At 45.5% G+C, this 13929-nt stretch overlaps 1 protein-coding gene across 2 annotated transcripts in view; it reads left to right on the plus strand.

Moving 5' to 3' along the window:
- The window catches only part of HECA (hdc homolog, cell cycle regulator), a 45385-nt gene that overhangs the window by 17117 nt on the left and 14339 nt on the right, over window positions 1–13929 (plus strand). For both annotated transcript variants that reach the window (XM_045843766.1, XM_045843765.1), the window contains exon 2: window positions 12530–13570. In XM_045843766.1, coding sequence (XP_045699722.1) covers window positions 12530–13570 — 1041 coding nt within the window. The remainder of the gene's footprint in view (window positions 1–12529; window positions 13571–13929) is intronic.

Below are 13929 nucleotides of genomic sequence, written 5' to 3' on the forward strand. Positions count from 1 at the left end.
TGAAAGCCCTGTTCTTGCGCATCTGTTGAAAACAACCAGCAGTAGTAGTTTGATATGGCAGCTGTCTGCAGCAATGATACCAGTGGGGCAAACAAGAAGTGGGCCAAAAACTTAAAAAGATTATCTTGGGAATGAGATGTCCATAGGGGGCTTTGAAAAGCTCTGATAGTATGCAAAACAGTGTGAGATTTTCTCAGGAAACTAAAAATGGATATACCTTTTGGCCCAGCAATTCCACTGCTAGGATTATATTCTAAGAACCCTGAAACACCAGTACAAAAGAACCTTTGCACCCCGATGTTCATAGCAGCACAATGTACAATAGCCAAGTGCTGGAAGCAACCTAGGTGCCCATCAGTAAAGGAGTGGATCAAAAAACTGTGGTACATTTACACAGTGGAATTCTATGCAGCAGAAAGAAAGAAGGAGCTCCTACCCTTTGCAACAGCATGGATGCAACTGGAAAGCATTATGATAAGTGAAGTCAGCCAGGCAGTGAAAGACAAATACCATATGATCTCACCTTTAACAGGAACCTAAACAACAAAACAAACAAACAAGCAAAATATAACCAAAGACACTGAAATGTAGAACAGACTGACAGTAACCAGAGGAGAGAGGATAGGGAATTTTGGGGGAAAGGGGGAGGGTTTGCAGGAATAAGTATAAAGGGCACATGGACAAAAAACAAGGAGGGGTGGAAATGGGAGGGAGGTGGGGAGGGGTGGGGGGATGGTCTGGGATGGGGGTAAAAGGCAGAAAACTGTACTTGAACAACAATTGAAATAAAATTAAAAATTAAAAAAAAAGAAAAAAGTTATGATATGTTCCTGGTACTTTGGAAGACCAGTGCGCAAGCCCTGGCAGGACCTGAGGAGGCCATCATTCTCTCTTCCCGCTGACCTTGAGGCTCTGCAGAAGCAGGGAAGTAATGGCTAAAACAGACTTGTAGACTGTTGACACACTGAAGGTGTGCCCCAGCACACACACACAGCCTGTTGGTGAATTTGGGGTGGGAGACTTAGTGGGGCAGAGGCCTGAGTGACCAGGGAGTACACGATGCACCAAAAAGACACTTGGATTTACATTTCGTAACAGAAACCATCAACTGGCGCAGTAAGACACACTGCAGACACCCCACTGGAACTCTGGTCTAGGGGAGTGTGTGGACATCTTCCATGAAATCTTTCTTAAAAATTATCTCTCTCCATTGAGCTTCTGGGAGGTATTGAATGTTGGTGAGGTAAGGGTTGCATTCTCTGACAGGTACCTGGTCTGCAGATGACCCATGTTGCCAGTTAGTCATGCAGCCAAATGTCTTACCTGTTGGACAGCCTGGGGAGGAGGTAAAGTCATTCGTCTTTTTAGCTGAGGCCAGTGGGAACCAGATGTAAGGGGAAGGGTCCAACTCCAATGTGGCCTTTGGTGTCCAGGCACCGTTGTGGGCTGGCCAAGGGAAAAGAAGCTGGCCACCGTTTTGGGGATGCTGTGCTGTGACTTAAGCGATAAATGGGGATCATGTGTAAAAATACGATTTAGGAGTTTTGATTATGGCCACAGTGTGAATATTTGTGCTGGCAAAGGTGGGAGGATGTTGACAAGGGCAATAAATCAAGCTCTGTAGTGTTTCAGAAGAGTGAAGGGAAATGCTTTCAAATTGGAACATAGTGCTGAAGGATGACACGGGTCTTTTCTGGAGTCTTTAAAAATGGGACATTTTAACAACGGTCTGGACAGTTTCTCTGCAGTTATATATATGTACACATATGTACACATATACTCAACCTGAGCTCTTCTCCCATCTTAAGAGACTGTGCTGTGGTTCTGAGAGCCCCCGGGCCTACCTTTCCTTTAGGGTGAGTGCTGTGCATTTCTCTGTGGCCCAGTGCCCTACAGAGCTGCTCAGTCCAGTTATTAGCTGACCACTAAGCTGAGTAGACACTTCGGTGGTTGCCCATGCCTAAATAACAGACTTCACAGAATTAGTCCAGTGAAATTACTAAATAAACAACAGCACCAATAGCATATCCTGTGATTAGAAGGAACTGATTTTCAGAGTTGCCACCTGATGCTATATAAAGTGTCCAGTTTTCAAAAAAAGTGTAAGAAATAGGAATGTACTACAGCTTAGGATCTTACTCATCATTTGCATCCCCTGTGTCACAGGTGGCAAACACAAGGCCTGTGGGCTGACTTTGGCCCTCCACCTTGTTTTATCTGGCCCGGCACCTTGTTTCTACCCTGTGGTTGCACTGAGCTCCTTGCCCCTAGTTAAGGAGTGTTTACATTTATACAGTCCTAAAGTTACATTCGGCCCTTTGGAGGCAACCTCAAGGCTGATGTGGCCTCTGGTGAAAATGAGTTTGATTCCCTTGCCCTATGCTAAACACTGCACTCCACACTGGGCATGTAACAGTTGTTCAGAAACATTTGAATTGACTTACATCGATTAGCACCTGGTTGTTATTAGCTAGTTTTCAGACTGCATGCATCTTCTTTTGTAGTAAATGTTTAATAACCATAAGACAAACCCTGGTGGTTTTTATGATGGCTCCTAGAACAGGGTTCTTATTAAATGATAGCTGTTTTTAAAAAGCCATACATTTACCCAAATGAGTGTTTATTAGCATCCTGGAAAATCTGAAGGCTTTTTTGCGGGGGAGGGGTGCAATAATATACAATAAACCTGCTAAGAAAACTGACTTACTCAGTGACCTGATAAATGTCTTTTCCTATGCGAAGTTTATCTTTATGGTTTAAGCTTTTAAAGTATTTTGGGAATGTAACTAGTATAGTATTTTTTTGCAGATGTCTAGGTCTCTAGTGACCTACAGTCAAGTACTCACATTATCTTACATATGACTTTTTTACTGTAATGATTCAGAAAATTTACTGTTCCATACCTAATATATTGGTGTTAAGTCTACTTTATCATCACATGCTGATCTAAAAAAAATCTGGCTCAAATCTATAATATTTGCAGATGGCAGACTTTCGCCATTTTCATGATTGGTTGTGATGGTAGAAGAAATTCGTGGTTGTGATGTCCTGTATTGATGGTCCTGGATTCGTTCCAGGAGCAGAAAAGAGGAACCTGGGAGTGCTGATCACCTCTATGCACAGAGTGTTATCACTGTTTTCTGTTCCCAAGTACTCATTTGTGTGTACTTTCCTGTATTTTCTTCATTCTGTTTACTCCAGTGTCTGACAAAAGATGAAGGAAGCCTGCTAGACCGGCAGGCTTCGAAATCCTGTGTCGCTGCCAGGAGAAGATGCACTGGATTTGTGGGGATGCCAAGCAGGGAGGTAGGGCTGATGCGTGTCCTAGACACTGTGGTCAGAGTTCCCAGTGGAGGTGCAGGGACAGGAGAAAGCGCAGCCTCTGAAGGAGACAGTTGTTTCCTGGCAACTGTCAACAAGGCCAGAAATGGCTGGGGTTTGCAGTGGACCATGAGGTTGAACTTTAACTGTTAAAGAACTTGGTTAGCAAAAACATACCTCGCTTTTGAGGTCTAGTTTGGGTGTATAATAAATTGAAGGCCCTTGTCTTTTCTACTTTTTATTTCATAGTTTTCTGTTTGCAAAAATTGTAAGAAGATAATAAGCAATTTTCCAATGAAAGAGCATTTTGGATTTTCTGCACGTGATAGTAAAATGCAGGGATTTTTTTGTTCACTGTGGAAATAATGCATCTAGAGTAGACATGTGTATATTAACATGTAGACATGTACACGGTTATAAAATCACGTGGATAAAGTTATGTCTAGTTATTCATAGATAATAAACTATGTTCATGTATAAATATATGTGCCTTATTTCAATTGGCATCTGTTATAAACTTTTTTCTTAGAATTCTTATGTATGTATATATAATTTTTCTTATTATTCTTATATTTAAGAAATATAATTTACTTGTAATTCTTATGATTGCATTATAGAATTAGTTTACCAATAGGACTTTTTCTTATTATGAAAATAAATTACCATTATAATTGCTAATGCCATTAATAAAGCCCAGATAAATACTGTTACTCTCACTATTAAGTTGTCACATCAATATTTCTTCAAATTTTTTTATTTTTAAATTTTTATTTTCAATTACAGTTTATATTCAATATTATTTTGTATTAGTTTCAGGTGTATAGCATAGTAGTTAGATAATTATATAGTTTACAATGTGTTCTCAGTATTTCTGGTGTTCACCTGGCATCATACATAGTAGTTACAATATTATTGACTGCATTCTCCATGCTCTACATTACATCCCTGTGACTGATTTGTAACCACCAATTTGTACTTCTCAGCCCCTTCACCGTTTTCACCTGTTCCCCCCAACCTCTCTCCCATCTGGCAACCGTCAGTCTGTTCTCTGTGTCTATGAGTCTATTTCTGTTTTATTTGTTTTTCTCTTCACTTACATGTTTTTCTACATGTAAGTGAAATCATATGGCTTTTTTCTTTCTCTGACTTATTTTCCTTACCATAATACCTTCTAGGTTCATCCATGCCATCACAAATGGTAAGATTTCATTACTTTTTATGGCTGAGTAACATTCCATTGTCTTTATATACCAGAGCTTTTTAAGTCACTTGCCTGCTGATGGATAGTTGGGCTTCTTCAGATCTTGGCTGTTGTAAATAACAGTGCAATGAGCATAGAGGTGCATATATTCTTTTGAAGTAGTGTTTTGGGTTTCTTCCGATATAGTTCCAGAAGTGGAATCCTGGTTCATAAGGCAGTTCCATTTGTCATTTTTTTGAGGACCCTCCATACTGTTTTCCACAGTGGCTGCACCAGTCTGCATTCCCACCAGTGGAGACGAGGGTTTCCTTTTCTGCACATCCTCCCCAACTGTTGTTTGTTGATTTATTTATGACAGCCGTTCTGACCTGCATGAGGTGATACTGTGGTTTTGGTTTTTAAAACCAGGTGGGGCAAAGAGGACTGAGGCAGCTCTGTTGGCTGACGGAGCATGGAGCCACAGCAGCCAGCCTAAGACAGGTGTCAGAGAGACGAGTGGAAAGAAGGCAGGTGACATGGGAACAGATGGAGGCCCAGGAATGAATAGCCGAGTCTGAAGCCGAGGGAGCTGAGCCAAGGGGGAGTGGGTAAGGGATGTGGGTTGGTGAGGTGAGCGCCTTCAGGGACTCGCGATTGTGCCGCAGGGTGTGGGGGAGCTGGCATTGACAGTAGCCCTGCAGGAAGGGGGTTATGTTTGTGGGGCTCCTGGGACCAGTGGCTCAGTGCTGGGCTCCTCCTCCTTCCTCACCCTTCACTGGCAGACCGTGGAAAGTGGAGAGGGAGGGGAGGGTCTTAGCACCTGTCAAGTACAGAATTTAATACATACGAGGCAAAGTTGATTTGAAAGTTATGGGAGGAGGTGTGGCAGATTGGTTCTTGTTTTGATCTTTTGTACCCTTCCAAAAATAAAGTGGCTTTCAAAAATACATGTAATACTTTAAGATAAATATGAGAATATTAGTGATAGGGACAATGCTATTAGGAAAAATAATGGATGTCCTGTGACATTACAAGAAGTAGGTCACAGACTTGGCTTTCAGATGTCTAGCACACAGAGGGAAGAGGCAAACAGAAGTGGTGGTATGCTCTACCGTGTCCGTCAATTTAAAAAGGAAAAACTCAGTCACTTAGCCATTTAAGACATTGTAAAATATTGAGCAATGTCCATGACAGTACCCTTTCATGGGTAAAACAGATTTATTAGGTCTGCTCATGTCATTAAAAGCAGTGTCTCCAGGGAGTGAAGCAATGTGATCCCGGTAACCAGCTGTGTGGCACCTACCTTAACTGAGGTACAGATTTTTTATCTAGCACAGGAGTCACATACCTAAACATCTCTAGGGTCCTGCCACATGAATAAATATATGAATGGGGCTGGGCGGAAGCCTGGATGACCAGGGAGTACACGATGCACCAAAAAGACACTTGGATTTCGTAGCAGAAACCATCAACTGGCCCAGTAAGACACACTGCAGACACCCCACTGGAACTCTGGTCTAGGGGAGTGTGTGGGCATCTTCTGTGAAGTCTTTCTTAAAAATTGTTTCTCTCCGTTGAACTTTTGGGAGGTATTGAATGTTGGTGAGGTAAGGGTTGCATTCTCTGACAGGTACCTGGTCTGCAGATGACCCATGTTGCCAGTTAGTCATGCAGCCAAATGTCTTACCTGTTGGACAGCCTGGGGAGGAGGTAAAGTCATTCGTCTTTTTAGCTGAGGCCAGTGGGAAGCAGATGTAAGGGGAAGGGTCCAAATCCACTGTGGCCTTTGGTGTCCAGGCACCGTTGTGGGCTGGCCAAGGGAAGAAGAAGCTGGCCACCGTTTTGGGGATGCTGTGCTGTGACTTAAGCGATAAATGGGGATCACGTGTAAAAAATACGATTTAGGAGTTTTGATTATGGCCACAGTGTGAATATTTGTGCTGGCAAAGGTGGGAAGGATGTTGACAAGGGCAATAAATCAAGCTCTGTAGTGTTTCAGAAGAGTGAAGGGAAATGCTTTCAAATTGGAACATAGTGCTGAAGGATGACACGGGTCTTTTCTGGAGTCTTTAAAAATGGGACATTTTAACAATGGTCTGGACAGTTTCTCTGCAGTCATATATATATGCACACGTACATACACATATGCTCAACCTGGAGCTCTTCTCCCATCTTAAGAGACTGTGCTGTGGTTCTGAGAGCCCCCGGGCCTACCTTTCCTTCAGGGTGAGTGAACGCAGTACATGCAGTGTTGGGGTGTGGTGCAGTCCTCTGTGACCCAGCAGGCTCCGGGTCCTGCTGGGGCAAGAGGAAGTGCAGCCTGCTAATTTATTTCTTAGTACCGTGTGAGCCCATTACAAGCCAATTGAATTATGCAAATTTCAAGTAATGACATAAATAATATTAATAGAAGCTTCATGTTATGTGCAAAGTTTCAACGAACATATTTCCCCAAATTATGCATTAGGCCATCTCATATTTTCTTTTTTTTTTTGGATTATTTATTTATTTATTTTTATTTTTAGAGGGAGAAGGAAGGGAGAGAGAGAGAGAGAGAGAGAGAGAGAGAGAGAAACATCAATGTGTGGTTGCTGGGGGTTATGGCCCGCAACCCAGGAATGTACCCTGGCTGGGAATTGAACCTGCGACACTTTGGTTCGCAGCCCGAGCTCAATCCACTGACCTACTCCAGCCAGGGCTGCATCACCTTTTCTTAATAAGAAAAACCTGCTACCCCTTGGCAATATTATGTGAACTCTTGGTTTGTTTGTGTTTTTTTTAGAACTAACAGGATTTTTGTGAAATTTGTGGAGTTATTTTAAAAATAACTGCTACAGTTTAGATCGTTATTAAAGCTTTCAAAATATCCAAGCATGTTAATACTGGTGCTGAAAACATCTTGAAAATCAGTAACTTTGGAACAGAAGTGTGACCAAACAGTACGATGTGCCGTGCTGTCCATCTGTGAGGTGCAGCTGAGAAACACTGGAGCTGATGCTGATGATGTCTGCGTCGGTGAAGCAGCAGCACAGTACTGACTGCAGGTGTTTGTGTTCTCAGGCTGCCTTCCCTGCGCTCTACCCCCGGGCTGTGGTGTGGTCACTCTGAATTATGTGTGTTCTTCAGGAACGTGTCCCATGAATGAGATGCAGCCATGCTTTACGAATTCCTGCTACCTAGGCTTTGGAAAGATTGTTTAGGTTGAAAACTATATAGGGCAATATACTTATTTGTCTGACATTGAGTTAGAACACCTTTAAAGGGTTAGAAGAGAATTTTGCTTCTGTTTCTTTAAAACTTGTCGGTAAATATTTAGGAAATTATTTTGTGCTTGCTTGTTGTGGGGAAGAAATGTATTTCTTGCATCTGTTTATGTGGCGATAGGATGATCACTTTCTGGTTGTAGCTTTGTTCTAAATGCATTCAGAGTCACTTGGTTTTCACATCAAGTACAGTCACACCTTGGTACTTGTTGGATTCAGTACTTGTCAAACCCTGCACTTGTTGCATTTTGATGAGAAAAAAACGTTTCAGCACTGTGCTTGATGAGGACTCGTTATATTTGCTAGAATTTGTATGAGTCGGTTTCAGCACACCTCACGAGTTCTGGAACAAATTAAAGATGAGTACCGCGGTACCACTGCATTGTAATATAAGTGCTAAGGCTTCCAATAATTGCTTATATCTAAATGGTGCTTATTATATGCCAGGCACTGTTCGAATGGCCTTAATTCTTCTAATTCTCATGGCAGCCCTTTGAGGTGTAGGTACTGCTCTTTCTGCCACTTTACAGGTAAGGCAACAAAAACACAGGGAGCTTAAGTGACTTGGCAAACTCTGAAAACTAGTAAGTTGCAGAGCTGTGCGTCAAACCTAGGCTGGTTGGCTGCAGAGTCTGTGTCCACAATCTCCATGCTCTCAGGCCTCTCGGTAAGCTGGAGGTGAAGGTCCTCTTGCCCCTTCAGACTCTGAAGGGAACTTGCTCAGCAAACAAGGGGTGTGTTTCCATGTAAGAGGAATTACTGTATGGCGAAGGTCCTTGTAAGAGTTGTTCAGAACCCCTGATATTTGCATTTGGTAATTGGGTGCCAAAGGAGAATGGCGTAGGTTATGGCAAGCTTGAGGCAGTGAGGGCCTGCCGCAAAGAGAGTCCAGGGTTGAATCTAGATCTGTGGAGAGCTAATCTGGAGCTGAGCACTCGGGCTGTGCTCTGCAGGGGTTTAGCCTTCCCCTCTTCTCCTCCCTCCAGCACTGCATCACCTAGAGTGCTGAGCCTCACTGGGCCACACTTTCCTTCAACAAGACGCCTATTAAACGCTAAAAGGAGTTTCACAGTAATGGGACCAGGTCTCTGCCTCATCCCCTCTCACCACCAAAGCCCCCACATGCTTGTGATGCTTACAGCTATTTTAAGAGGGGGGAAAACATTCAATCTCACAGGGAAAAAAAGCTGAAGATGGCACTGTCTGGTTTATGGGGCACCTGCTGGGGTGAATGCGTTTGTCCAGGGGTTTGGGTTTGTTGGGCAGTCAGCATAAATGATCACTGTCATCTCCATAGGTGGAGCTTGGAGACCTGAGAGTGGGGGGTGAGATACAGGATGTGATCTGGGGAGAGTGACGGGCTTTTCCTTGGTGACCTCAGTCTAGTTATCCTGTTGTCTGGACTTAAAACTTTGAAATTGTTGCCCAGCAGGAGGTGAGGCCTGACTGTTTTCACTGGGGCAGAGAGAAACAGCAGCGGAGACTGGATGTTTGATGATGGCGCTGCACACACAGGCACTGTGGACGGCTTATATACGTTTTTGCAACCGTGCTGCCTCTCTCTGCGTAAGGGAACGTGGCCCCCATATCCCTAGTTAAGCCATTACGGCTTAGACTGAAGTCCCAAGGGATATGTGTGACACAGGCCCTTGTTGAACATGTGATCCCTCCCCCAGCCCCTCACCCCCCACTTCCCCATTAAAGGTTTAGTTGTATCTCATCGACGTGGATTCCATTTATACCATCGTGGTACGGCTATTTTTAAGAGCTAGGTGTTTTATAAATTTTGAGACAACTTTCAGGAGGCAATCAAATGTTTCTGTATGTAATACTGCTTATTTCTTATAGGTGTCACTTTGAATGTCACCAGTGCTGTTTCTTAGAGTTACAAAGTCTTTTCCTGTATGTTTTGGTTAACTGTAAGACTTAGGAAATTTAAAAAAGAGACATGGCATTATTCATTTATTCACTTACTTTCTAAACACCCATTGTATGTCTAAAACATTAGATAGGAAAAGTAGGAAAAATGTTGGAGCAGTTTGCATTTAGTTGGGGAGCCAGTCACACAGGGAGAAGGCTGTGGTGAGGACAGTTTAGCAGAGTTTTTGTGTGGCTTCACAGTCGCAGTGTGCTTCCGCACGCAGGAGTGGGCAGGAGTAGGCGTGCCACTGTGAGTGCGCGAAACACAAAGTTTATTCTTGGATTATTTTTTATTAATGACTATTGTTTATATCACAACTGTAGAGCTACCTTGGCCTTTGTATTTGAAGTGTGAGAGCAAGTTCTTTTTCACCCTCACTTCGCAAGTGAGGGAACTGCTCCGTGTCAAACAGCTAGTCAACAGAACTGACACCTTTTTTTTTAAAGGTATTTGCTTACTTATTTATTTATTTCAATATGTTATTGTTTATGTTATTACAGTTGTCCCAGTTTTCCCCCTTTGCCTTCCTCCACCCAGTGCACACCTCACTTCCAAACTCAGTCCCCACACTGTTATCCATGTGGGTATCCACGTGGGTACTTCATATATGTTCTTTTCTGAGAGGGGAGGGAGGGAGGGGGGGAGGGAGGGAGAGAAACATTAGTGTACAAGGGAAACATTGATTGGTTGAGTCTCATACACCTCCTACCCAGGACCTGGCCTGCAACCCAGGCATGTGCCCTGACTGGGAATCGAACCAGACAGCTTTAGGTTTGGGGGATAATGCCCAACCCACTGAGCCACAACAGTCGGGGCAGAATTGGTACCTTTTAGATGCCTTTCCAGTGTGGACATTGGGAGGGGGAGGGATAGCAGCCAAGACGTAAGTTTGAACTAAGCCTTGAAGGAAATCATTCCTTGGAGTGTAGAGGCCAGGCTGTGTGGGATTGAGAAGCCTTGTCAGAGGTCCTCCACTGTTCAGAGGCCCACCCTGTTACTCACCTGCTCCAGAATCCTTGCCCTCAGGCTGGAGGTGTGCTTGGGGGAAGTGTCTGCTGCACATACTTGGTATTAAGCAAGCACTTAGCTTTGTGTTCTTCTTGAGGCCTAGCCACACGGCCACATCAAAGTGGCTGCGATGTAAACAAGCAGGCCTGGCAGGTTGCAGGGGGAGCTCCTTATTGCTGAGTCTCAGGGTAGAGAGCAGGGCTGTGAACGTCAGCAGTGTGCAGGATGAGAAACACTAGTCTCACCTGGCACTCCTGGGACAATTCAAGTCTTCCGTTCTCACAGCTTTCCCAGCTGCCCTGACGGAATCCTCGCCTGACTTGTCTTCTGTTGAATTCTCAGTGTATTCCTTATCGAGCTCTGTGGGGGACTCTTCTCCAGCCTCTTAGTGTCACTTCCCAGGGTTTTTTCCCACTCTTTACATTTCCTTTGGGCCAGCTCATCAGTCCAGGGGTTTAATCCCCATATCATATACGTGGGTGCATGACTCCACACCTGTACTGACAGCCCCAGCTCTGTTGCGCTCCAGCCACATCTTTCTCTTCCTCAGTCGTGCACAGGCTCTGCCAGTGTAGCAGATTCAGAGAGGGCCGGTCTAAAGTCTTCCTCCAAACCTGTCCCTGCAGTCCATTGGCGTCTGCCCACCCGCAACACTGAGAATCACCTGCTGCTGCTGCTTCTGCTGCTGCTGCTGTTGCAGCCCAGGCGCTTGTCATTTTACGCCTGAATTTCTGGACCCCCCTCCCCCTGCCGCTGGCCTCCCTGCTTCCAGCCGCCTGTCCCACACTGCCACCAGGGAGATTTCTAAAACAACTCAGACCGAGGGGCTCTGTGGCTCATAGTCCTCATTTAGCTTCTCAGCCACAACAGACGAAGTGCAAGCTGAGCGTGGCACATGGAACCTTTGTGATCAGGCCTGCTGGGTCCCCTCTGGGAGTGGTGCTGGTCTCCAGATGGGCCTTCTGAAAACAGTGTGGTCACTGAGGTGATGGGGATCCAGCGGAATTCCAATCTCTGTACTTCCTGTTGACCACTTTTTTAAATATTTTTTTTTCTGTTGTGAGTTCTACTTTGTGTCACCATGTTTCTCTCTTTTCTGGGAATCTGCTGGGCCCCACAAACATTCGCGGGCTTGTGGTTAGGTCGGGTAGCAAGATCGTGGTGTTCCCTCTCTCTGTCTTGATTGCTTTGGAGAATTCCCATGTTCAAGTCCATGACCTGGCAGTGTAAGTCTGTTAGAGCAACAATTAGTTTGTCCACACACCCCTGCCATGAGGTGCGAGGCCATTCTAGAAGGGATTGGGGGTGAGACCAGTCTGTTCTTTAGTTCCTCTGTGGTATTCAGGATAACCTAAACCCCATGGTTGAGGGCTTGGAAGGCCCTTTGGGAGCTACCATGTGAACTTGTTGGTTAAGTAGCTTCATCATATTATTTTCCTAGTCCACTGGAGTGATTTGTCTTTAAAAGAACCCTGGAACTGTCTGTCATTATCTACGTCTCAGGAAAGCCCCATACTACCCTGCTACCAGTACTGACATACAGCCATTTCTGCTGTGAAGGATTTGGAATTTTTGAAGCTTATTGGTGTGTTTTTCAGCAGATAACAAATGTCAGACCATAAATTCCCTTGGCACAACACCATCCCAGGAGAAAATGGTAAATGTTGTCTAATCATGCCTGGTGTCATTCCAGTGGTGGAAATCTGGACATCAGAAAAATTGTACTTGTAGCGTGAGTGGGATCATGTAGGATGGGTAGCTTTGCTCTCTGACTTGGTGTCAGCCGAATCCTGTGTCCTGGGTGCTGAGTTTCTCTCCTTTTGTGTTTCTCCCCAGAAGCCCCTTGTGCCACACCCCTGATCTGCAGCTTCGGGAGGCCGGTGGACCTGGACAAGGACGACTACCAGAAGGTGCTGTGCAACAACGAGCACTGCCCCTACAGCACCTGGATGCACCTGCAGTGCTTCTACGAGTGGGAGAGCAGCATCCTGGTCCAGTTCAACTGCATCGGCCGGGCTCGCAGCTGGAACGAGAAGCAGTGCCGCCAGAACATGTGGACCAAGAAAGGCTACGACCTGGCCTTCCGCTTCTGCTCCTGCCGTTGTGGACAGGGCCACTTAAAGAAGGACACAGACTGGTACCAGGTGAAGCGGATGCAGGATGAGAAGAAGAAGAAGTCAGGGTCAGAGAAGAACACAGGGAGACCACCTGGCGAGGCGGTGGAGGAGGCAAAGAAGTGCAGGCCCCCCAACAAGCCCCAGAAAGGCCTGAACCATGACCTCCCGCGCCGGCATTCCATGGACCGGCAGAACTCCCAGGAGAAGGCCGTCGGCACTGGGGCCTACGGGGGTCGTTCCCCTTGTGGTTCCCCCGGCCAGTCCCCGCCCACTGGCTACTCCATCCTCTCCCCTGCCCACTTCAGCGGCCCCCGCTCCTCCAGATACCTTGGGGAATTCTTAAAGAACGCCATCCATCTTGAGCCCCACAAAAAGGCCATGGCTGGGGGCCACGTGTTCCGAAACGCCCACTTTGATTACAGTTCGGCTGGTTTATCCATTCACCGGGGCAGCCACTTTGACACGCCCGTACAGTTCCTGCGGCGGCTGGACCTCTCTGAGCTCCTCACTCACATCCCCAGGCATAAGTTGAACACTTTCCACGTGCGGATGGAAGACGATGCCCAGATGGGCCAGGGCGAGGATCTGCGCAAGTTCATTCTTGCGGCCCTCAGTGCCAGCCACAGAAATGTTGTAAACTGTGCCCTGTGCCACCGGGCGCTCCCCGTGTTTGAACAGTTCCCACTGGTGGATGGGACTCTGTTCTTAAGCCCATCGAGACACGATGAGATCGAATACGATGTTCCTTGTCACCTTCAAGGTACAGGTGTTAATTCACCTTGCCTGCTTTCTGTTTGTTAAGAGCTGGAAAGCAAACCCGATGGGACTCCTGTGTTCTGGCTCAGTTTTAACTGATGGTGCTTTTTTGTTCCAGTCAGGTGCAAAGTACCATTTGAATAGTTGAGCTTTGCCCAGTGAGGGGGTGAAGATGGTAGGAGCCTGCTTTGTCCTGATGGCACTGTACCAGTAGTACAGTTGTCCTGGTGGGCAGTTGTGTTTGTTCTACTCTACTTACAAGGGAGGGTTTTTGGTGTATAGCTTTTCATAATTGGGAGGAAGTTTAGAGAAGGAATTGTATGAAAACGTTACTCACTGTAAAATAGCTGACTTTGAAACCTG

The sequence above is a fragment of the Phyllostomus hastatus genome, unplaced genomic scaffold, assembly GCF_019186645.2.
Source record: "Phyllostomus hastatus isolate PE091 unplaced genomic scaffold, TTU_PhHast_1.1 phas_contig_40, whole genome shotgun sequence".
NCBI lineage: Eukaryota > Metazoa > Chordata > Mammalia > Chiroptera > Phyllostomidae > Phyllostomus > Phyllostomus hastatus.